The sequence below is a fragment of the Lissotriton vulgaris genome, chromosome 1_1, assembly GCF_964263255.1.
Source record: "Lissotriton vulgaris chromosome 1_1, aLisVul1.2, whole genome shotgun sequence".
In the NCBI taxonomy this organism is placed as follows: domain Eukaryota; kingdom Metazoa; phylum Chordata; class Amphibia; order Caudata; family Salamandridae; genus Lissotriton; species Lissotriton vulgaris.
Window position 1 is genome coordinate 959,363,028 of NC_141685.1, and position 25,591 is coordinate 959,388,618.

Sequence of the window (25,591 nt, forward strand, 5' to 3'; positions counted from 1 at the left end):
GTACAACAAATGCTTAGACTACCCTCTGATGAGCCCACACTACCACAAAAGAGCATTTAATAAAATAATTGTTGCCTCTCCTAACCAGATAGCGTTGCCTGGACTCTTGACACAGTGTACCTTGTTTTGGTCCACTATATAAAGAGCTAGCTTCCCACATGCCGCAAGAGAAGAAGGCATTATGCAGCACAGCTAAGTAAATTATGTGGCAAGAAAAAATAAATATGTGGTGCAATGCAATATTTTGTGGCAGTGTTCCCAATGTTGTCACTTTTACGATGTTAACATTGTGGTTACAGAGGTTTCATCTTATATTATCAGTTTAATATGTAAAATGCAGGAATCTGCAAATGCTTTCAAGTGCACAACGAATGTAGCCGTTTTTGTACCTTTTGATCTAATTGAGGATTTTTTTTGATACCTTTCAATTGTGTAGAAGATTGTGGCAAATCATATTTATATGGAAAACACTGCTGCCGCAGAATTTCATAATTCCAGTGGTTTTTAAAGGGCACTTGAGCAAGTGTTTTTCTGCATAATTTTGATTTTTTGTTCTGAATAAATTGCACTAAAAAAGAGATTTCAGCATACCACTAAATATGCTTATTCATCTTCTAGTTGTCTTGGAGGCAGCGACAGTCTTAAACACCAAAATGAAGTTGAACTTTATCAATCTATTGAGCCAAACGTGAGTACATTTAACTTTTTTCCTTTATTTCTTAGGCACCTGTTGGTGTAAGCAAGCTGCTTCACTGTGTTTTAACGTCTGTCTGATTGTAAATTTGTAGTGTTCATGGAGGCTTGAGGATGGAGTGAATTCAATTCTGTGATCGAATTCAGTATTGTTTAGAGTCTTAAGTATTCTTTCTTTGTATTTTTAAAATTCCATGAAAAATTCATTAAGGAGCTTAAAGAGCCAAATGTTGCCTTGTGGCTGCTGCAGAATGCTTGTGTGTGGTACATCGCAATAATAATTTGTTTCTTGTTGCGATCTTTGTGAACCGTATTTTTTTATACAATATTTTTGGTTTTGCGATTGATAACACCAACCATGTTCATGCAGACAGAATTTAATTTTCAGTACAGTATTTCACCACTCCTCCAGTAAATCCATTATCGCCATTCCAGGGTTGACTGGAACTGCGTGATCAATGCCATATCCCAATTCTGCACATATAGTTTTCCAATATTTCTGTATGGTCACACATGACCATATATGATCGAAAGTTTCCTCTTGAATTGCACATCTAGTTCAGTGGGTAGGGTCTTGCTCTTCCAATGCACCAGAGCTGTGTTGGTCAATAGTGAAATCTATGGAAGTTTTAAAATTGAATGAGGCACAATCTAGAGACCCGGCGAGGCACCTTATAGTCATTACCTTCCTCCAGTCATCCTCGTCCAGGTCTCCTACATGTAGAGTCCATCTATTACGGAGTTTGTAAGGGTTTCTGAAACTGGCGGCTGATCGTGTGCCCAGTATTTGGGGTGGAGGGCTTTACTGAGTGTTCTCCTTGGCTCAGGCATGTGGGAGTCTGGAATATAGTGCACTTTCCTCCCCCCCCCCTCCAAACCTGATATCGAAGAAGACCAGGGATAAGACCCTCTCAAAGCAAACTAAAACACTACACTAATTGCCGTGCCTGGTCCTGCGGAGATGACATGCAATACTCTCAAAGTGTAACCTGGTACTGTCACGTTTATGAATGTGAGCCTAAGGGCAATTGCAGACAGGTCATTCGAAGAGCCAGGTCTTGAGGTCCTTTCTGAATTGGTGCAGTGTCGGGCTTCGTCTGATGCGGCGTGGGAGTTTATTCAGGTCTTGGTCGTGCGGTAGGAAAAGGATCTGCCACCGGCTCTAGCTTGTGGATGCGAGGGACCGTGGCTAGGGCGGGGTCGGCAGAGCGGAGGTTTCTCTTGGGGGCATGGAAGGAGATTTGTTTGTTGAGGTATTGGGGTCCGGTGTTATGGAGGGCTTCGTAGGTGTGTGTGAGCAGTTTGAAGGTAATTCCTCTTTCGACTGGATCAGTGGAGGTAGCGGAGGTGTATGTGATGTAGTCCTGTCATAGGATGTCGGGGAGAAGTCTGGCTGCGGTGTTCTGGACGGTCTGAAGTTTCCGGAGGAGTTCACTCCCCTCCATTATAACGCATGACTGAGTAACCCTCTATATGCTCCCTTTATTGTTTGCTTTAATTTATCTAGGGCTGCCGGTCATTGACTGACGGCTCACCATGCCACTTACTTCACTTTCGTTTTTGGAACGGAATCCTTTGATTTTATATGGGGGACTGATGCTTCAAGGGTGTAGTGTATGGGACTCATGGGGGTGGGAGTTTTGGTTGTTTGTTTTCTTGTTAATGTACGTCAGACAGCAGCACCAGACTTCTCCTCAGGTCACTACCCAACATGGCTGACGATTAAGAGGGCTCTGACGAGAGAGGACTTTGTGTAATGCCCTGAAATGTTACTGGGCTAAACAATAAAATCAAAAAGGGCAGTTATCTCATATGTAAAGTGTCACACCTTGGAAGTTCTTCTTTTCCAAGAGACCCCTCCCTCCTGTGGCTGGAGGCCCTCACGGGTGAGTAGCGCACTTTAGAACTTCTTATTTATTTATAGAGCTTATAAAGCGCACTATCGCCTGGCAGGCATCCTGGCACTGAAACCACTCAAGGAGTAGGCGTGTGTACACTGTGGCGGCAACTAAAATAGAGGAAATAGCCAGGTATTAATGGCTTTTCTAAAAGGGAAGAGTTCCTGAATTTGTCTAATTTCGCGGGGCAGACTATTCCAAAGCTTGGCCGCAGCCACTTCAAACAGTCTACCTCCCATTCTGACTCTTCTATATTTAGGTATCCTCACCAGTCTTGCCAGAGAGGAGCGAAGATCTCTAGAAGGAGTGTACCATTCAAATTTTTTACGCAAGCAAAGGGGACCGATCTCATGAAGAAGCCAATGAAGTGTAGCTAGGGCTGCAGATGCTGAGCCTCTTCTGGGAAGACCAAGTGCTAGTTTAGCAGCTGCTGACTGGATTCTCTGCAGTCTATCCAATACAAATTCCGGGGAGTTTAGCAAAAGGGCATTGCAGTAATCGAGCCTGCCAAGTATTGTACAACGTGCCACTTGAGCCCGAGCATGAAGAGGGAGTAAAGGATTTTTTTTCCCGAAGAGACCTGATAATTGCAAAACAAAAGAAGCTGTGATTGTGGCCCTTAGGTCTGCCACCTCCAATAAAAGTTGGCTGCCATGACCCCGCGTCCCATTCCCAGCCTCGCAGTATTGTGCCTCGAGCCATGGGTTCTGTGGAGGGGGTATCTTCAGTGTTCTAAACCCTGCTACTCCAGGAGCTAGTGTTAGCTGCAGGGGAGTTGTAGTCAGTTGCCTCTGCCTAGTTTTTCCTCCATTCCCCAGCCATCGACAATTGTCCCTTTTCCGGACTCTGATGTCCCTTCCATGCGTCGATGGGTCTTTCTGAATCTCCTTGGTTATTGGTGTCTTGTCAACTGTCTGTGTTGCTTCGAGTTCGAGCTCCGGTCTTCCGAGATGAGCCTTTAGAAAGCCCTGGACGCTGCTCCACCCGCTTCCAAGCCTGCTCTGGGTACTTGAAGAAATGTGACTGGTCTTGAAACAGGACCTTCAATTTTGCCGCAAAGAGCAGCAGGTTTAGCCGACCCATAGTGCTTAATTTTGCTTCACCTGATCAAAGGATCGTTGTTGTCGCTGCACAATTTGAGTGTAATTAAGGAAGATTAGGATATAGTGGGCTTCGTGCCAAAGGTAATCTGTGACGAGCACAGCACAGTGTTCCGGTCTCTGTAATCTAGAAAATGAGCAATAATTTGCACGTGGCAGTGCCTCAGGGGGTGGTTCTCGGGCCCAGCGCCGGATGCACACTTTCAATTAAGAAGTATGTTGGAAGCTTTGCAGTTTGGAGAGGTTTCAGGAATTGAGCTGGGTCAGTCCCTTCCACTTTTCAGTTCTCAAGTTATTGCAACAAGATTGTCCCGCTGCATCTTCCACCTCATCACATTCTAATGTCTTTCTTAACTTCTGTAGCGTTGATTGCATTCCTTTGAGATCCTACTCTGAGGAGCTGCACCTGTCCGTGAACCGGCCAACCACCTGTCTGAGATCTGCTGTATCAGGGTAACATCACAGCCCTCTGCGCTTATCCGAGATTCTAGAGTCAGTCTGGAGTCTGCAATTGGCCTTCGGATTACATTTGTAGATGTGTGGACACCAGGTTATACTTGAGTATTGTATATAATCTCCGCTGGACCCTAGACCTGCCGTGGTAAATTTGTTGTGCTTAGTTTGCTTTGGGAGGGTCTTCTACCTTGTCTTCGATGCCAGGTTAGAGAAGAAAAGGGGAAAAGAGTGCCCTATATTCCAGTCTCTCACATGCCTGAGCAACAGACTTCACTCAGGCAAGCCCTCCATCCCCAAAACTGGGCGGCACGATCAGCTGCCAGTTTCCTGTGTGCAATGTGAGGAGAGCTAACGTGTTGGCTGGACCTCTCCCAGAGAGGCAAGAGTTAATCTGACGCTTGACCGGGGAGGGGCTGCCTTGCTCTTCAGTCGTTCTGGACCAATACTAATGCCGTAAGTCTTTCTATGCCTTCACTCCTTTTAACACGAAGATCGGGTGGCACATGCAGCCCATTGGCTGTCTCGTGGGTGAGGGCCGCATCAACACTGTGTCCGTAGGCCGGGTGCCAGATGCAGCCGAGAAGGCCAGGGAAGTTGTCCTCCTAAAGAAGTATCCCCCTCCCCACTTTCGTGTTTTTGTCCCCCGGTAGGCTGCACTGTCTTTGGCTTCATCAGTCCTCCCTCATCCCTTAGCTCAAATTGCTTGTGTCTCCAGACCTGTTGAGTGTTTTGGGCCAGCCGCAAGTCCAGAGCCCCGAGGGTTGTTTATCTGGCGGTCAGGTTCAGCGGGTGGGTCTTGTCCATACAGGAGCAAACTACACCTGCTCCCTGTCACGTGGCCCACTCTTCCATCAGGGATGCCAGCTCTTTTGGCCATTGGCTTTGTCGTGCACATTTCGGCATGGGCAAGTACCAGGACCGCATTACTCGTGTTGCTGGACCATGGCCCATACGCCACCTAATTTTCTCCCAGGTTCACTGCTGTTGTAGGGCCCAACAATGCTGCCTCTCGCGTGCGTGCTGAGGGCACCCACGAGCCTTGAATGGGTAGTGCTGTGACAGGATACTGATGGATAAAAGGGCTGCCGCCCTGGAGTTCAGCAAGTTGAGTCTATCTTGTGAGCTCTGTAGTGTGGACCGATTGTACTGTATTAATCATTATTTGAGAAACCTCATATCTAAAATCTTGAAGCGTCTTGCACCCATTGTTCTCTATGGTCAATATTTGTGTAACTGTTGAAGTTGTGAGCTGCGCCAAGAGACCTGAACTTTGGCACCAGTTATCTGAAGGTTTGAAGTTCAAGAAATTAAAGTGCTTAAGAATGGTACAAGAATTTTTTATTTTTTTAACATTTTTATTTGCTTTTTGTATAGAACTGAACAATAGTCATGTATTCAGCAACACTTCTCCCACTACTTCCACTCCCACCCCCCCTGGATTTGTAGGTCACCCTCTCAGCCGCCATGTAGAGGTCTAGTACTTGCCTCCATTCCTCCAGGTCAGGAGGGGTTGGGGACCCCCATCGTTTCGCAATGTGTCTTTTGGCCACCACCAGGGCTAGGACCAGGAAAATCATAAGTTGTCGTGGCAAATCCACATCATTGGACATTCCCAACAAAGCCAGCTTCGGCTCTTGCGTCAGTGGAACTCCCAGGACCTCCTGCAATTCTGAGAAAACACAGGACCAGTATATTTGGATCACTGTGCAGGTCCATATTGTATGATTAAAACCTCCCTCAGCCCCGTGGCATCTGAGACATCTGTCGTTCTCAATTTTCCCCATTCTATGTAGTCGTACCCAGTCGTAGTATGTCCTATGCAGTATATTATATTGAATGAGGCGCCGCCTCTATTTTATCGCAACCTCACGGGGGTGCATTAACACCAACTCCCAGTCTAGATCTTCCAGTGTTCCTACTTCACTCTCCCATGTAGCTCTGAGCTTCGCAAGGTCCCCCAGCATATTGTTGGTTAGTGTTTTGTATGTAAATGAGACTGCTTTCCCCTGAATCTGTTCCTGCAGAAGCCGTCCCTCCAGTGGAGCATACTCTGATATCCCCAACAGTTGTATCTGTCGCGCTTGCCATGCGTGGCGGAACTGGGTGTACTTAAACTGTGAGCTTTGCAGACCATATTCCGCTCTCATATTCTGGAAGGACTTCAGTTTTCCCTTAACAATAACATCCCTGATGGTGGAGATACCAATATCATCCCAATGTTTGAACCCTTTTAGTTTGTGCATCTCACGTAGCCACGTACAGTGCCAAAGTGGCGTCTGGCGCGTGGGGGTCTTATCCCAGCCCGTGCGTTTCATGGCTTTATTCCAAGCTCGCAGTGTCGTAAGGGTAGTCGGGAGCAGTTTGTGATGTACGGACCCTCCATATAAGTAGTACAACAGGTTGTGTGTGGATAGTGTATGTCTTTCTAGTGCATAGGTGGGATGGTCTGCCGGCAGGTGTAGCCACTCATTAATCTGGGTCATGTGTTCCGCCCAATAATAGGCCTCCAGGTTCTGGAGTGAGCTTCCGCCACTATACTGGTGCCTCTGAAGCGTGGTCAGTGCTAACCTAGGTTGTTTTCCTAGCCAAAGAAATGCCCGGAGATCCGAATGAATCCTGCGGCACAAGGTGTCTGGGAGGGAATAATATTCATTTTGTAAGGCGTACAAGTATTTGGGAAGGATAATCCTTTTATATAAGGCCGCTCGCCCTAAGAGTGTGAGTGGCAGGCGTCGCCATCTCTCCATGTCCGCGGTTGAGTTTAGTGAGACCCTATCTATATTTCTCTGAAGTGAGAGTGCCTTATAAAGGGTAATGTAAATCCCTAAGTATTGAATGCCCTCTGTAGTAGTTATTAATTGTTGGGGTAGCGCCGTCCAACGATCACCTCCCCCATGGTCATATAGGATTGATTTATGCCAATTAATTGTATAACCGGAATGGGCACCATAGTTTTCCAGCATCCGGAAGAGCTCCGGAATGGTCTTCTCCGGGTCAGTGATGTATAGAAGGACATCGTCCGCATATAGGGACAGCTTCTCCTGAGCCGCATCTGCGTTTGTTATTCTGAATCCGCAGATCAACGAGTTCTGTCGGATCCTGGCTGCCATGATTTCAATGGTGAGTGTGAAGAGAAGGGGCGATAGAGGGCATCCCTGTCGGGTCCCTCTCTGAATCTGAAATTCTCGGGATAGACTCCCGTTCACTCTTACCCTGGCTCGTGGTGCAGTGTAAGAATGGTACAAGATTTAAGCTCTATTTGAAAATGTAAATGAAATAAATAAAAATTTAAAGTAGTATATTTTACAGATAAAAATACCTCAAACCTGTGAGTTGTGAGACTAGTCAGCTGCAATTCAGATGCTGCTCCAAAACAAAAAGGGCACCTGGGAGGACAATTGTTTATGGGAATAACAATTGAAAACAGTTAGCAACCATTTAACCTGTTTGCTTTTAAATATGAGAAAGGGGTATGTCTACTGAAGTTATTTATTAAAACTCTGAAAACGCCAATTGGGTTGTCTCGGCCCTATCCACTACAAAACAAGAAAGTGCTTGTATGCCTTTTTGTAAAACTTTTTTTGCCTAGTTTGCCAATTCCTAGCCTAGTTACTATTTTGATTGAAATATTTGTTGACACCACCTTATAATTTGCAGTTTTTTCTTTTCATTGGTGAAATGGTTTATTTTAGAAATGCTTTATAAGCCCTAAAACCATCAGAGTAACAGATTATGAAATGCAAATATCAAAGATGCAGTTGTGCCATTGAGCTGCTTAAAAAAGAATACATAATACCTTCTGTAATGCTCTTTCAGGTGGATACTTTATGTAACCTTAAATTCTTTACCTTTAGAGTATCCCCAGGCGCCAGTCTGTATCTAGTGAATTTTTTTAAGCAGTGTGATGGGAGGTGATTCCATTCTGCTCCATACCACCAAGAAGTGATGGAGCAAGGTCACAAATCAGCACCACCACTGCGCTCTTACGTCCGTTTTCATTGCCCTCACCCCAAAAGCAGAGCGTAACATAAATAAGGCAGTTCTTGGTGACTGCGCCGATTTCTAACTTGAAGCTTTGTTAGCTGTTGAATAGACACCACTCCACAGCATGGGGGTTGAGAGGGCAGTGAAGATCATACAGTTGGTGTTCTCCAAAAAGAGCATTTTGCAGCGTGAATCTTTGCGGAATATGCACAGCATAGTGAATCCAGAATCTAGTGGTTGGGTCCGGAATCGTAGTCTTTTTTTATTCGTAGCCCAGGTGGGCGTCGACGTCCCACCATTTGGTGTACCTTCAGTGACGTCGGCGTGCTTCCGGCGGAAGCTACCACCCTTGGGCGCCATCTTCAGATTCTTTTTTCCGCCGTTGGGTCTGGATCGTCGCGTGAAGCTCCAGAAGTTTTGGAGGAGAAAAGGAGGAAATGCCACAACTCTTCGACGGTAAAGACCGGAGAAGATTGGGAGAAGACCATCAGAGAAGAGACGACGAAGAAAGGGAAGAACATCAAGATCTTCGGCGTCCTTGGAGGAATGCGCACACAGGGGGCCCCCTGAGCGCAGGGATGTACAAGACACCCTTTAAAATCTGCAAAAACTGCCACCACAAGTTCGCGCAGAAGGACCAGCACCCGGTCTGCAACCTCTGCCTGTCAATCGACCACGAGAGCAGAGACTGCAGCGCCTGCTCCGTCTTCAAGCCGAAGACACTCCGAGTTCGAGAGAAACAGAGGATAGCTCACCACACGATGCAGGGCAAGGGCCAGGCTCGACGCTTTACGAACTGGGCCTCTCCACCGACGACTAGGACAACATCGCCGAAGGTCTAGATGACTTAACAGTCGCAGAGACCGATAAGAAAACGCCTGACAAGGTAGGAGAGTCTACGACCCCGAAAACTCCCACAGGGCCTCGAAAGTCAGAGTCCAGAGCCTCGAAAGGAGCACCAGCGCCGAAAAGTTCGACGACCGAAGCTGCATCCTCCGAAAAAGAGCCCAGCGGATCCTTCGAGAAGGACTCCCGGAGGCCAAAGACCGGCGAAAAGCAAAGGTCGTCGAAGCAAGCCCCCAAAAAAGGGTCTTAGACTTCGAAGGAAAAGGAGCCGGAAAAAGCTTCGTCGTCGCCGCCGAAGAGAGCAGCCGAAACGCTCGGCGACGTGCAGGCCGCAGAGATGCTGAGAAACAAAAGAAGGCTCGAGGCCGAAATGGAGAACATCCTTCAGAGTAAGAAATACTTCGAGGAAAGGATATAAAGTTACAGGATCCCCTCGAGGCCAGCATTGGCCGTCGCTGAGGGGCAGGAACACGAGGAGTTCGACGTCGAAGAGCTGCCGAAAACTCCGGAGCCCTCGGAGCACGAAGAGGAAGAGGACCTCTATTACACAGGTGATTACGGGCAACAGCAGTCAAGCTACGGCTCAAGTTCCTCGACGGCTCAAGACCAGGATTGGCAGGACATAAAGGCCGAAAACCCGGAGGAGGCTGTGGAGACATACCCCTCGAGGCCTTCGCCGCCGGATGACATTGGGGCATACAATGAGGTCGTCCGGAAGGCAGCGGCAGCTTATGGGGTTAAGCTGGAAGAGAAGCCAAAATCAGATTTCCTGCTGGAAACATTGCTCCCCACGCAGACAAGAAGCCAATTCCTGCCCATGCTGAAGAGTCTCCCAGACCAGGGGAAGGAAGCCTTCAAGGACCCGGCTACATGCAGATCTGTAACGCCGAGGACCAAAAAGAAATGCACATTCTCCTCCCAGGACCCGGCTTACATCAAAGGGGTCCGTCACAGCAGATTCAATAATCGCTGCAACGGCCAGAAGAAGGGCCAACGTCCCAACAACATCTGGGCCTCCACCTGACCAGGAAAGCAGGAGGATGGACCTAATGGGTAGGAAAATAGAGAGGAATGCCGCAACGCACTGGCGAATGGCGAACTCCAACGCCCTCCTGAACAGACATCAATGCCAGCATTGGGATGAGATGGGCCAATTGCTGAAGCACCTCCCGGAGCAATACCGGGAGAGAGCATCACACCTTGTGGAAGAGAGGAAAAGCATTGCTAACTCGTGCCTGATGGGGCTGAAACATCCAGCAGACTGATGGCTATAGGCATCACAGAGAGAAGGTAAGCCTGGCTCAGGATCTCAGGCTTCAAAGCTGAAGTTCAGAACAACATCCTGAACACACCCTTCAATGGCGAAACACTGTTCGGAGCCCCAGTTGATGAGAAGCTCACCCAACTGAAGGACAACAAGACTGCAAGGTCTATGGGGCCCTGCAATTCAGGGGAATGAGAAGGGGCACTCCGACACAGAGGCCAAACGGCAGGGTTGGAAACCAGCGAGGAGAATCACACCAGGCGTTCCACCTGGGACAACAGAGTGACAACCAAGGTCACCAGGGCCAGCAGAGGCAAAACTGGAACTACCAGAACAGGGGCCAGTCCTTTCGATCAAGAGGAAACGGACGAGGCCAGAGAAGGAGAGGCGGTGAACAATCCCCCTCTAAGTGACTGCACACGGGAAAAGGTGCTCACCCACTTGAACCCTCCGGGGTAGGAGCACGGAAAAACAAAGAGGAGAGGGCTACACGGACAAGACACAAAGGAACATGTAACACCAGTAGGAGGCAGGCTGAGATTTTTTTCTCCAGGAGTGGGGAAAAATAACCACAGACAAGTGGATGCTGAACATCATGCAGTTCGGATACTGCATAGAGCTGGAAAGAAATCCACCAAAGAGAAGAGAGCACTCTGGAAGAGAGCTGCAATTGCTCCAAAAGGAAGCTCAGGAACTCCTCCTCAAAGAGGCCATTGAAACGGTCCCATTCAAAGAACGGAACAGGGGAGTGTACTCCAGCTACTTCCTGGTGCCAAAAGTGGGCGAAAGCCTAAGACCCATCCTGGACTTACGGTTCCTAAACAAATATGTAAAGCCCCAAAAGTTCAAGATGACATCCCTACAAGAGGTCATCCCGCAGATAAAGGCCAGGGACTTCTTGTCCACCATAGACCTCAAAGATGCGTACCTGCACATCCCCATGAACAGGCAGTACAAGCACATGCTAAGATTCTCAGTGAACAAGGATAACTACCAATTCACAACCCTGGCCTTCGGTCTAAAGTCCGCCCCAAGGGTGTTCACCAAATGCCTCGCGGCGGTGGCCGCACATCTGCGAAGGGAGGGGATACACGTGTACCCCTACCTAGACGACTGGCTCATAAAGGCAAGCTCTTACAGGACATGCAAAGATCACGCAGAGCAGGTCACAAGAACGCTAACAGGCCTGGGATTCTCCATACACTGGGGAAAATGCTCAATGGAACCGGAGCAGGTGAAGATCTTCCTGGGAGCTCAAATCGACACCGTCCAATGCAGAGTGTTACCCAGCGAAAAGAGAACACTCAGCCTACTGAGGGAGAAACGTCACTACCAGAAGGGGCGAGCTCGGACAGTGAGCAAGACCTTGGGAATTATGGTGTCATGCATACACCTGGTCCCCAATGTACGCCTACAGATGAGACCGCTCCAAGAGTGGCTACAACAGCAATGGTCACAAGCTACAGGAAGTTGGGAGGATCTAGTGGTTGTAACGCACAGGGTGCAGGAAGAAATAAGGTGGTGTACCTAAGAAAGGATAACAGTAGGGAAACCTCTAACACCACCGGACCCAACAGTGACCATCACCACAGACGCATCCCAGAAGGGATGGGGCGCACACATGAACAAGCTCCGAGTGAGGGGCCTGTGGAGCCCCACAGATGTGGTCAGACACATCAATTACCTGGAGCTGAAAACAGTGTTGCTAGCCCTCAAGGCCTTTCAGAAACACCTTTACAGCCAGAAGGTGCTGATACAGACAACACCACAACAATGTTTTACATCCACAAACGGGGGGGAACTCAATCATTCCCTCTGTCAAGCTTGGCACAGGAAATCTGGATATGGGCTAAACCACTCAAAATAGACATGCTAGCCATACACCTTCCAGGGAAGGACAATGTAGAAGCGGATTGGCTAAGCAGGCAGACTTCAGCATCCCACGAGTGGGAACTCAATATACAGGAAACAGACTATTCAGGAGGTGGGGCACTCCAACAATAGACCTGTTTGCAACATGCCGGAATGCAAAATGCCAATACTTTGCATCCAGGCAACCAGAGGCACTACCACAGGGGAATGCCCTATGGATAAGCTGGTCAAAAACATTTGCCTACGCTTTTCCCCCCGATACCACTGATCCCCAGGTTTCTCAACAAATGCATGACAAGCAACATGACGCTCATCCTGGTGGCACCACAATGGCCCAGGCAGACATGGTACTCTCAGTCAGATAATGAAGATGGCGCAGCCACCCCCCCCCCCCCCCAAACCAGTTCTCAAAAAGAGACCTACTCTCCATGGAAAACGGAGAAGTTCTACACACAGAGACGGAGAGCCTCAACCTCTCAGCCTGGCTCCTGAGGACTTAGAGTTCGCATATCTAAAACTACCAGAGAGCGCACTGCAGGTGCTGCGAGAGGCAAGAAGGCCCAGCACACGCAAATGCTATGGTGAAAAATGGAAAAGATTCACTCAACGGTGTTGCAAGAAAAAACTCCATAGAAAACTGACCAGGGAATCTACGGTGCTAAGGTACCTCACGCACCTAATAAAGGCTAAGCTAAGCTCATCCTCGCTAAGGGTATACCTGGCAGCGATTGTGGCATACACAAGACCAGAAACAGGGAGAAGCTTCTTCACATCTCAAGTCGTAAAAAGATTCCTGGAAGGGGCTAAAAGAATAGCGCCACCAAAAAGAATGCTGCCACCGGCTTGGAACTTGAATGTGGTACTGAAGGAGCTCATGAAAGCACCTTTCGAACCCATCCACAAAGCTTCATTGCAAATGCTGACTATGAAAACAGCTTTTCTGGTAGCAATCACCTCGCTACGGAGAGTGAGCGAACTGCAGGCTCTAACAGTGCAGGAACCCTACATCCAGATACACAGACAGGGTCGTGATGAGAACAGACCCACACTTCATGCCGAAAGTGGTGTCAAGGTTCCACATGAATCAGAATATTCATATCCCTAGCTTCTTCCAAAACCCCACTACAAGCGCGGAGAGGGCACTCCACACTCTAGACGCAAGAAGGGCAGTGATGCACTACATTGAAAGGACGAAGCTCACAGGAAGACAAAACAGTTCTTCGTATCCTTCGCAAACAGTTACATGGGTAAACCAGTGACTAAAAACACCATAGCTCGATGGATCGCACAGACAATACAATTCTGCCACAAGCAAGCGGGCCAGGAGCTAACAGGAGGGGCACAGGCCCACTCGACCAGGAAGAAAGGAGCAACAATTGCCTTTCTGGCCAACACACCAATTCAGGACATATGCCTGGCGGCAACATGGGCTTCAGTGCACACGTTCACTAAGCACTATTGCGTGGATGTACAAATGGACAAGGAAGTACAAGTAGGACAAAAGGTGCTTCAACATATATTCAACAACCAACGCTCATCATCCACCCAACCGCCACAAAAGTAACAAAAAACGCTACAAAATCTATGCACAGCATAGTGAATCCAGAAAGATTCAGGCTGCAAAACAAATAGTTTCTTACCTGTCGGTGTAGTTTTGCAACTTGAAGCTCTTTCTGGATTCACTAGCGAATTCACTCGCCTCCGCCAGAAAGAGGAGGCTGAAATGCCTGCAGTTCTCTCACTCGATGGGCTGACTTAATTGTAGTGAGTCCGTTTTCAGGTACCAGAGGCACACCTTCAATTTTGCATAGGCTTTAAGGGTGTACATATAAGTGAAGGGCAGCCATCGGTAAAGATGGCGCTGAGACTTCTGGGTTCGCATTTGGAGTACCCATGAAGTGCGTGCCCTTAGGGAGGGCCTGCAGGAAGTTATTGGATCCAACGGCGTGGGGAAAGGGCAGATGACAGGAGTTGCTCAAAAATGCCTAGATCGAGCTTGGGCTAGAACATTTTTGGAACGATCCGCAGTATATTCATCGAAGAGACTCTCTTAAAGTCAAAAGATTGGCCCAGGAGAAAGCTATTGGCATTAGGGGCGTTAATCCAAACTAGGTCGCCTAACAAGTGCTTTCCTTCACCACAAATCCGTAACCAAAGTGGAGCAATGCCTGGATTTTATCTGCCTAGTGCGCGCTCAGTCACTCTTCCTCCAATTTAGGTACTAGACCCTCACAGTAGCAGCTTCTACTGCTGACTGGGGAAACGGGGATCTGTTTCTACTGTAAAACTGTCCAAGAAAGTGATGAGAACTTGTTTTTTTTGCCCACTCTATGCTAATCCCAGAAACCAATGCATCCTCCCTTTTCAGATTCATTAGCTTACAAACTCCAGTTGAAGCGATTGTCGTGGTCTCTAAACCAAAGTACTAGGGCAAGCATAAGCAGCCACGCCCCAAATGTTTTATGTATGACTTAGATCCTGTACTGTATGTGATCTTACAATTATTTATTGGTGTTCAATTGTTTTTGTAGTGTTTTTAACATTTTGTCAGTCTTTTTGATGAAGGCTGAAGTTTCAACTATTGATAAAATGGAATGAGCAGACCAAGTTAAGTTTTTGTTGGCATCCTAAGCAGTGTGGAGGGAAATTGTTTATCAACCCTTTAATGAACTGCAGTGCAACTGGTAATTTAAACAAGGATTCCAATTACCACGCACTCCTGGCTCAGTCTGGGCAATTAGAATGACTTGGGCCAAGTCAGGCCTAGGGCCTAATAATGACTTTGGTGATGTGTGAGCAGGCCACCACGTCACTGCCCTGCTCCCACACTGCCAAAGTAGCCCAGCCCTCAGATTGTGAGTTTTCTCTTGGTCTGGTGGTTGTTCCTTTGGTGGTGACTTTGAAGTCCATGCCGTGAAGGAACTGGGAGTGCATGCATCCCATGGCCCTGATGCACTGTGGACCCCTCAGCAACACCACCAGCATGTTGCTGACCACACACTGCCCTATTACCACCAGGGGATGATGGATCCCCGGCGGTTGCAGTGGTCTGACTTCCAAAGTCTTAATACATTGGTTGGACCACCGGCACAGCGGTTGACGCACTGCTACCGCTGAACTCCTAATTAGGCCCTTAGTCTTCTGAACTCAAAGCAGGAGGACTAGCGGCAAGAAGGCTTGCAGTACAGGTTAGGTTTGGTCATTCACCACTGCAGATCTTGAGCTGTCCCTTTGAGACCTTGATGGAGTTGGAGAGGCAACCTTGATACTGGGTCAATTGAGATTTCAGGCTCCATGGCAGGGCCTGCATGTGCCACCTGGCGTGCTACCTAGGATCATGATGCCAAAAAACTAAGAAGCCTCTGAGCCATCCTCATGAAATCCATGACTGAACTTGAAATATTGAAATCATTGCCCGAATAGCTCATTTGTTGAGGTGGAGGAAGGGCCTTGAATCTCAGAGGCCCGAATCCCCTAGGGAATGAAAGCCTCTGAAGAAATCAGATGAGACATCAGCACTTTTATGGTGGTCTTCAACTGACTTCGGCAAGCCCGCTTTCAGAAGCCGGTCGAGGTACAGAAATATGGGAATTTCTTACATCCAAAGATGGGCAGTGACCAATACAATCTCTTGTACCCCAGTGGGGCTGAGGTGATGCCAAAGGGGAATATGGCACATTGAAAGGGTTACTGACCCTCCTTGAACTGCAGATAAACACCTGTGAGTCTGCAGAACATGTATATGAAAATACATGTCCTGTGAGTCTAAAGACACTATCCAACCGCCTCAGTCCACAGTGACAGATTTTTAACCAATGCGAACATCAAAGTGTTCATCCATAGGGAGAAGTTTGGCAGGTGAAGGTCCACAATAGGCCTGTGGCCCTAACTTGTATGGAATGGGAAAATAGCAGTAATGACATCCATTGCCTTTTTCAATCTGATACCTACTTAATGGACCTTTTGGATAGCTGAATTTCGGTTTGCTTCAGGATTTGCAAGTGCTCCTTTGAAGTTCCGTCTGGTGTAGGTGGTGTGGTGGGGAGGACAGGGTAGGTTGTATACCATATAAAATATCTGAAAGACCAATTTGTTGGAAGTCATGGACCTTCAGACAGGTAGTGTGAAATAAAGCCCCATTCTCTGCCGGACACTGGTCATAGAGGACAAACCTAGTGACTTGACAGCCAGTGTATCAGGGAAGGATTTGAAGGATTGTTATCCCTGCTCATTGTCTGCCGTAATATTAAAAGAAGTGAATTGTTTCCTGCACCTCACCCTGGGGTGCTGCTGCCGTCTAGAGGCCAACTCCATGGAGTAACCTATGAATTTTCAAAACTGTTGGAGAAACTTTTCCTGCTATTGACACTAAGGATCATTCAGTGGCTAGGCTATTATTGAACCTCTCTAGAACAGCACCTACCTGTTTGCTAAAATGTACAGAGCCATCGAATGGCAAGAGTATGAAGGATGCCATTTACATTGCCTGAAAATCCAGTAGACCTCCTTCATGGGTGTGTTCTCAAGGCTACACTAGTACTGACAGCCCTTCCAATGCAAACTGTAGTAATCTGGTTACTTCAAATCTCAGTTTACTGTATCCTGTTTTTCATATAGTGTTTGTGGCAAAGATGCTCTGAGATCTTCTGGGACCATGAGTGTATCTGTTAAGCAAGCATTTACAGACCTTAAGGCTAATCTTGCACATGAAAGCATTCTTTCTTAACCCCTTCGAGGCTGATGACGAGCTGAGCTCGTCATGGTGTAGCCTCCTCAAACACTGATGACGAGCCCAGCTCGTCATGAACAATGGGTTTTTTTAAATGTCAGCATACCAGCAGAAGTAGAGCAGCGCGCATGTGGTTAAGAAGCCAGCCCACACGGATTCCCAGTTCTCTAGGTTGGTTGGAAAATTATGTTTAGCCTTACTAGTGGAAAATCTGGGTTATCTATTGCTGGCCTAGTTGCTCGGCTACTAACTTGAGAGGAAGAACAGGAGTTTTACCATGTAGCTATTAATGTGTCTGTAACAAGCAATGGCTCAGAGGCCGCCGCTACAGGTTGAAGTATCTCTAGAGGACATTTTACTGTGTCGATGGAGGGCAACAGCAACTCAGTTGCCCTCAAGGCACTTGTTAAAACTAAACGCGTACCTCCCATTATTGACCCATGTTTCAGGGGGGTTGTCCAACCCACAGGCATCTTGTAGGTTTAAATCAAGTACATCAGTATAATGAGGGAGCAGCGTATCTCCTGCCATCATCCATATCGTAGGAGACCTTTTCTCAACCCTCCACAACCTTAAATTCCGATCCAAAAATAGATTGGAGCCTCTGTTGGTGTACACATTGCAGTAGAGGAATTTAGTTAGAATTAGGCTGCAGAACAGCATGAATTTTTTGTGTGATCTTGTAGTGTACAGTGGTTCATGGTCTGATGTGGTGTTAGTGCTGGTTCTTCTGTCCAAGTTGGTATCCCTGTTGGTGCAGCGGGAACATGCAGAGAACAGTTATGTAATGCTGTACTGGAGCCGGCTCGCGCCTGTGAACTGGTCCCAGGTTACCAGATGGCGTTCAGGAAGAACCCACTAGCGATAAACCAACCAGACGGTGGCTCCTTGGGCCCTGAAAGTGCATCGGAGTCAGAAGCGTAGTGACAGTTTGCAAGAATTCCCTCCTGGAGTCTACAACAGCCTGGGAAACTGAGGGTGTGCGAGGGCCAACTGAGGTTATTCGCTTTGTAGACTGCTTCTGTAAAGGAGTGCAGCTCGTGGCCTGATACCTTCACACCTTCTTTTTGTAACCAGATTGGAAGGATGTGGTTGTCCTGCCATGCTTTTCTTTTTGTAACCAGATTGGAAGGATGTGGTTGTCCTGCCATGCTTTCTGTGCATGCTTTTGGACTTCGGCTTACTGTCGTGGGAAGTCGAGCAGTGTCTGGAATGGCCTTAAAGCCGGGCCTGTGACTTGGAACGAGACAGGGTCAGTGGCAACTACTTAAGTTCAGCAATGTACAGATTCGACTCCATGCCTCGAATCGCCTTCAAGTGCATGAGGACACATTGGTGACACAAACTGAAGTTGTATCTGGAGCGTTGGCTCCAAAAAGTCACGCCTTGTGGGGGTCTGTGACTGACGTCTGCTTGTGGCAGGCCAGGCACAGCGTTAAGCAGGTCCTTGGAGGGGCATAGTTCTCTAGCACACTTTCTTGTTCTTAAGGGTCAGATGAGTTCATGAAAGATGATCTTGAAAAGGATGGAGACAATACTTAGGATATAATAAGTAGTGTTTACTTTTTTTTTCCTTTCAGGCCTCAAAGCAGAAAAGAACAGACCGGTCGGTGTTGTGTTGTTTACGAAAAGAAGAACCTGGTCGCTCCTGGCCACGGATAACAAAAGAAAAGGCAAAGGTAGGAGAGTAGAGACATTGTGCTTGTGCAGTGTTTCCATAGCGCTCTCAGACTCTAGTATTATATAAATGTTCAGACTGCTACTGAGAACGATTCCGTTAAGGAGGAAAATGCATAAACGTTTAGGTGGATGAGTATCTAAAGCAGTATTCAAATAGAATTATCTGCTTTTGGTGTTAATAGAAATGCCTTTTTTCCCCAATGATTGTTTATAGTTCATGGCACGGATATATTTATTCTTCCATATGTGTGCCTCAGTGAAAGGCAATTGTTTGATGTGATTGCGGAAGAACATCTGCTTGGTTGGTGCTTGTGTGAAGTGTCTAGATTTGAATTAAAAACAAACAATAGTAGCTATTTGGTTGTCCTGCTCAGCAGTTTGTCTTGTGTGCAACCGCCTTAAGTGTGTGTAATGGCTTGTTTTGATTGCAAATGAGTTAGTCCCGAAATGGATTCTAAAATGCTTGAGATTCCTGAAATCCATTGCAAGCTCACCTTTGATGCATCTGAAATATTGCCATAGAAAATGGGGGATTTGTTTTATTTCACGTTCTACCAAACTGTAACTTTGGCCATTACACTAAGCACTGAGTCTCAATCCATACTGGGAGTTGATTGCATTTGTTTAAGTTAGTTGATAATAATATCACATTTCAGACATCTGGTGACAGTCCCACAAATTAAACGGGTGAGACGTGGAGGCGGTCTTTTCTCATATAATGTGGATAAGACCTGGAACCGCCTCCCCCTCTATATCTGCTCACAAACAAACTACCTGAATTTTCGTAAGCAACTGAAAACTCCTTTTCCCTTGGTATGTTTAAAACCAGTATAGGCGCTACTGTTAGCACTGGGATGCTCTCTGGTAACCAGGCTCTTTACAAATGTTAACTCTTTCATTCAGTGGGGAAAAAAATGACTTGTAAGGCCAAAAATAGCAAATAAAAAGAAACCCATCACTTCTAGACTGTATTCTTAGCCGTAAAAACGTGCACGTTTATATAGAGCCGGATCTGGTGGGTTCGTGGACTAATGTGCCCACTGTAGGGGCCTGTGTTCGACCTCCTGGTCACATGTTTAAATCCCGGCAGGTGCTTTTAAGGTTGATAAAATGAGTGCCTTTGTGTTGGGTAAGAATAAACCTCTGTTATTCAGTGCCAAAATACCCTTCTGGGTGAATATGCTCTTAACAAATACATGTTACGTTATGTTATAGCTGCATGAATTTAAAGCCCCACTCCTATCCCTCCAAAGTACTCTCCCTGTTGCCCTAATCTTGCCTCTTCTTAGCAGGACTCTAGCTTCACTATTTGCAGCACACTCGCCACAGCCAAATTAATAAAACGAGGTAGACACTATGTTTCTTCATTCACTTAAGTGTTTGACACCCACCGGAGGACACCACCAACCACTGACTCCGTTATCCTCACTCTGTTGTTGCTCAGCCGCCCCTCACGGTTCTTGTGATGCACCTAACATTCTCCCAGGTGCATCACCGTTAAAGGGCAAGTTACAACACAAATATTTTTCTATATCTGTACCCATTGTTTCTTTGCCTCTTTCAGCTTCCTGTCGCTGTTCTGCATCTCTGTGCTCTTCTGTTCTTATGGTTCTGTAGTAGGGGGATCTCTGTGTATAGTCCTAATCATGTGAATAGGCCCGTCCCATGTGCGTGGACCCTGGAGCAATCGAATTAGACTCTTAAGTTTTCCTCTTGTGCAGTCCTGCATAGACACTTGAGAGAAAATCAAAGACAAATAATGCAGCCTGAAGTTAACAAGGCTACACTGGCCAGCACTTCATTCTGAAGTGAAAAGGATAGCCAGAAATGTCAAAATGTAACATTTTGGTAAGTTTCACACCTAGAGAAACTCCCCTTCACAAAAATCCTTTGTCATGATAGAGAGGAAGGGTTGGACACCAGCTCCATCGGCTGCCATTGTGTCTGTAAATGGGTACTGTGCCTTTAAGGAACCCTCCAGAGACTCTCAGTATCCCATGATGCACAGCAAAAGGCAAGTTACTTTCAGTTCTTTTTTCCGGCTCAGGCTAACAGGACCCTGGAGCATTGAGCTCTACCTTTATTGGTAATTCTTCAAATATTTGAGCTTTTTTGTAAAAGTTAAGTTTCATTCAACGTCTGGGGCCTTTCTCTTCCCTTTGCTGTATTTTGTGGGCAGTTAGACCACTGCTTTCTTGTTAAAATGGCAGCTTTATTTGAGAAGTGCCCACAATTTGGCAGGAAGAAGGCCAAGTCGGATTCTCACAGGGTGTGCATACTCGGTCTTCCACCTTCTCATATACCTGACTCCTGTGCCAGACTCCTGTGCCATCTGCAAGTCATTCTTCAGGAGGACCCTGCGTGACTGCGAGAGGATCAGTTTTCAAGGCCTGCAGCAAAGGAGAACACAGTTTGCAGGTGGGACCTCTGGGCATGGAGAGAGTTTTTCTTCTACCACAACCCATGCATCTGCCTCTGGAGGGCTCCCCAGTCGGAAGAAGGCCCAGAAACTGCACCGGTCCCCGTCGACGTCAATGGCTACGACGTCGAAACCAGGTATGACTATATGCTCCCCGTCGACACAGGGCTCTGGGTCTCAACAACGTCTAAGATCTACGTCGAGGGGAAGGATGTTGAGACCTTGGACATGGTCAACGTCGACACATCGTCGTCGATCTGGGTCCCCAAGGCATTGGCGCTCGCCGTCGAGGCAACACCGCCGTTTACCGTCAACGCGCAAGTCTGCGTCGACGCCAAGGAGAAAGTAGATGTCGAAAGGGGATTCGACGTCTAGGAAGTCTACGTCGAGACGCCGTCGGAGCTAGTCTTCAAGGAGCTCGTCACCTTCGGTGGTCAGCATATCCACGTCTGACAGCTCTAGGTCACGGCAGCACCGGCATTCGCCGTCACGGTACACTGCCTCCAAAGCTCCCTCTTCGAGGCCTACCCGCAAAAGGAGGAGAGTGATTCCTACATTGCTGAGTATTCAAGGACCTATTCACCATCTAAGTTGCCAGTGCCAGACCAGCCCGTGGCTCCGCCTAGGACGCCTCCGCCGCCTCCTCCTCCTTTATTACCACCATCTCCTTCTCCTCCACGTTTGTTGAAGCCTCAGCCTCCCCCGCCTCAGCCGGTGCCGCTGGTCCCGGATGTGCCCAGAGGGCCAAGATATCGGTCCCGACCTAGACATCGCTCTCGCAGCCGGTGCAGATCCTCTTCCAGGTCTCACCGTCGTCATCGCCACGAGAGGTCGCGGTCCAGGTACACTATGGACACCGATTCCTCGAGTGGTGGAAGGTACGCTCTGACCAGGTCGGACTCACAGCCTACGAGTGTGTCACCTATCTATGACGGTGCCACGTTCCAGGAGGTGCTGTTAAGGGGTGCAGCAAAGCTGGGTATCGTACTGTCTGTGCCTACCCCTTCCACGTCTGTGATATTTGAGACGCTACTATGGAAGCAACTCTCTCGTCCGCTGCTTCCTTTAGTGCCTGGTTTGTAGGAACTGTTTCTGGTGCCTGCCACTGTGAAGTTCTGAGGGTGTATGCTCCTCTGGATTCGGTCCTCATGGTGGCGGCAAAGAAGCAACACTCGACGGCCCCATCTTCCACCGTACCACAGGACAAAGCAAGCCGCAGACTGTATTCTGCAGGGAGAAAAGTCTGCAGCACTGCAGCCACTTCAATTAAGGCAGCAAGCTTGACTTCTCTATTGGGCCAATATGACCTCTCCTTGTGGGAGTCTCTCCACCAGTTAGTTTAACTCTTCCCCAGAGATAAGCGTGAAGACTTCCTCAATGAGGGGATTATGGTTTCTAACCAGATCATCAGTGCAGCTGCGGACACCACCCTCGTGGCAGCCCATGAGTATTGGCATGGTGTGACTCTGCGGCGTCACTCGTGGTTGCGGCTTACCTCCCTGAAGCTGGAGGCCCAGCAAAGAATTGCTAACCTGCCCTTTTCGGGTGCCACTCTCTTTGGTGCCCATGCGGACGAGGAAATGGCTCGCATGAAGGCAGAAGTCGAGACACTCAAGGCTATTGGCCTAAAGAACAGCGCAAGACTTTCCGTCACTACCAACGCCGCTATTCTTCTCAGCGTTTCCAACGGAGGCAGGGTCGTCGGGCTGGATAGCAGCAGCAACAACAGCAGTTTCAGCGGCAACCCTTTCAGAGGCTTCAAAGGGGCAGAGGCAACCAACAGTCCCCATCGGGGAATAAGGCCTGAGGGATTACTTCCCTCTCGTCTGTTACCCACTCCGGTGGGGGGAAGCATTTAGAACTACCTGGCAGAGTGGAGAAAAATAACTCTGGACAAGTGTGTGCTGAATATTGTTTGCAATGGATACATTCTACGTTTCGTCAGCCCTCCTCCAGCTATTCCACCAGTGCGTTCACAATACCTGTTGCGCGAACTTCAAGTGGAGGCTGATACCCTGTTAAGAAAAAAGGCGATAGAACTGGTTCCTCCTCCTCCTCAAAGAGGAAAAGGACTGTACTCCAGGTTCTTTCTTGTGCACAAAAAAGACAAAAAACGAGTACAGGCCCATTCTCTATTTGCGACAAGCGAACAAATGGATTTGCAGAGAAAAGTCCCTCATGCTGTGTCTCCACCAGATTTATCCTCAGTTGCATTAAGAGGACTGGCTATGCGCCATAGATCTGCAGGACCCGTACTAAATGTACCCATTGCAAGGAAACATCGGAAATTGCTGCGGTTCCTGGTCGGCACGAATCATTACCAGTACACAGTACTGCCGTTCGGACTGAAGTTTGCGCCAAGGACTTTTTCGAAGTGCATGGCGGTAGTTGCAGCACAAGAACAAGTTGTTCGTCTAGCCATACATGGAGGACTGGCTAATCAAAGCATCCACGTTCCAGGAAGCGCCGCTCCATTTCAACAGGACGGCCGTTCTGTTGAACCAGTTGGGTCTCCACATCAACATGTCAAAGTCTTTACTGACCCCTGTTCAGTGCCTGCCGTACCCGGGAGCCTCCATCGATACGCTCAGGGCAAGCGTTTGTCCTTCGGAAGAGAGATGCTTATCGATCCTTCGGAAGGCTTAGGCTCTGATGTCCATTCCTTTGGCAACGCTGAGGACGGTGTCCTCTCTCCTGGGGTCGATGGGCTTGTGTTTCTCCAGTATTAGGGGTGTCTTTCATAGATTCACATGCTTGAATATTTCCCGTTGTCGAAGTGGGAGTCCCACGGTACATAAAATAGCAATAAATGCTAAAATATACATATGTGAGAACATAACATAAGACAAAACTAGAAGTAAATACATAACTGAACCTCTAAAACGATTCCTCCATAGGAATGCATGATAAAGAAAACACTTCTAACATATCATTGTCATTATGTTAGTCCAAACTACAGCCAATCAGGCGCCAGCACCCTCTAGAACCTTCTCCTCAGAAGCTCAAGCCCTCAGATTTTCTACCGCATGTCGTGTGAAGGGAGTCTCCCTGAGCTCTGCTCAGTTTTTTCCTCAACTGCTTTTTGTTTCATGAACTTTCATCATGTCCAGTAAGAAGTCTTTATTCCGACCTTGCTCTTCTTGTAGGAAGTTGCGTCTTTTTAAAGAGGACCCCCATAAGAAATGTATTGAGCATGAAGTTGGCAGCTGCAAGTTTTGTAGAACTTTTTCTAACTTGACTCTAAAGGACCGAGAGGGTTGTCTCCTCCTTTGGCTCCAACTTCTTAAAGACAAGGATTCTGCTCAGTCTGATCCTGAGAGTTTCCAATCTGGACCCTCCTCTTCAGCTTCTAAGCGTGGTAGTGTGCAGGATTTGCCTTCTCCTTTTCTAAAACGGAGAAACTGGCCCTGCCTTTGGCCTCTGGTGTCCCCACCAGCTCCTACTACTGCTGCGCCCACGAGACCTGGCTCTCAGGTGTCTTCTGCTGCCTCACATCGTGTTTCCACACCTAAACCTGCTTCGTCGTCGACAGGAGCGTCTACGAGCCTGACGACAACTGCAGCTTATACATCGTCGTCGACGACGACGTCCACTTTTAGCTTGTCGCCGACGGCCTCTACATCGACGAGTTTCCTTGGCTTTTCAGACTGTCTCGTCGACTATTCCTATCACCTCGTCGACTAAGAAACCAGCATCGTCGACTAAATCCATCAAAAAGTCTTCGTCGACTAAAGCTTCGTCGACGAGGGCTCAGTCTACAGGGGTACCTACTGCGTCGACGACTTCGCCGGCTTTGATATCTAAGAAAATTCCGTGGACGACTGCAACGTCGATGACGGCTTCGTCGACGAGCCTACCGTTGATGCTGGATTCGTCAGTCATTTTCATCGATAGCCATTTCAGCACCGTCAACGATAACTTCGACGGTGGCACCATCTTCTTTTGCCTCGTTGCCTCTTGTGCCTCTATCTACTTCAGTTTCTGCATCCGCTGGCACTGATTCGTCACACCATCGCCGCCCACTGCCATGCCACCAGTTGTCTGCTCCAGATCTGCAGCCTCTTTCACCTATGTTTTCCACTACCTCTGAGCCTGACTCGGACTCTGGTAATGATGTGGAAGACACTTTTGGCGGCCCACAGTCCGTCTAATCTCCTCATCAAATGTCAAGATTCCGGCAGTGATGACGAAGGTGGTGACCAGGAGTCTCATGCTGAAGAACAGTTCGTCCAAGTTCCAATGGCTACTTTACCCTTGTCTTTCATTTCAAATCTCCAGCATATGCTGGACTACAACCGGCGTTTTCCACCAACGCCACAAGGTACTCCTGGACCGTTACCTACTGCGACAGCTCCGCCAACTGTTCCGCCGCTTTTGCCGTCAACGCCTTCACCTCAGGTTCAAACGTCGGTCAAGATTCACACTATTGTGTATCCTCAGGATGCGGATGAGGCAATTCCAGAACGGGAGGACGGAGAGGTCCACGATGACACAGATAATGATGATGCCTCAACCGGCATGGCAGAGTGGGACAACTACCAAATGCAGACTCCCTCCCCTCAACCAGGAGAATCTGGAGATACCCCTCCAGTCGATATTGCCAGTTTTCATCTTTTGATGGATCGAGCGGCTCGGCGCTTTAAATTGCCA

General features: G+C 47.9%; 1 protein-coding gene across 2 annotated transcripts in view; it reads left to right on the top strand.

The window, feature by feature from the left end:
* PTGES3 (prostaglandin E synthase 3) overlaps positions 1-25,591 on the top strand; it is a 185,739-nt gene that overhangs the window by 46,200 nt on the left and 113,948 nt on the right. For both annotated transcript variants that reach the window (XM_086959916.1, XM_086959920.1), the window contains exons 3-4: positions 619-688; positions 18,423-18,521. In XM_086959916.1, coding sequence (XP_086816042.1) covers positions 619-688; positions 18,423-18,521 — 169 coding nt within the window. The remainder of the gene's footprint in view (positions 1-618; positions 689-18,422; positions 18,522-25,591) is intronic.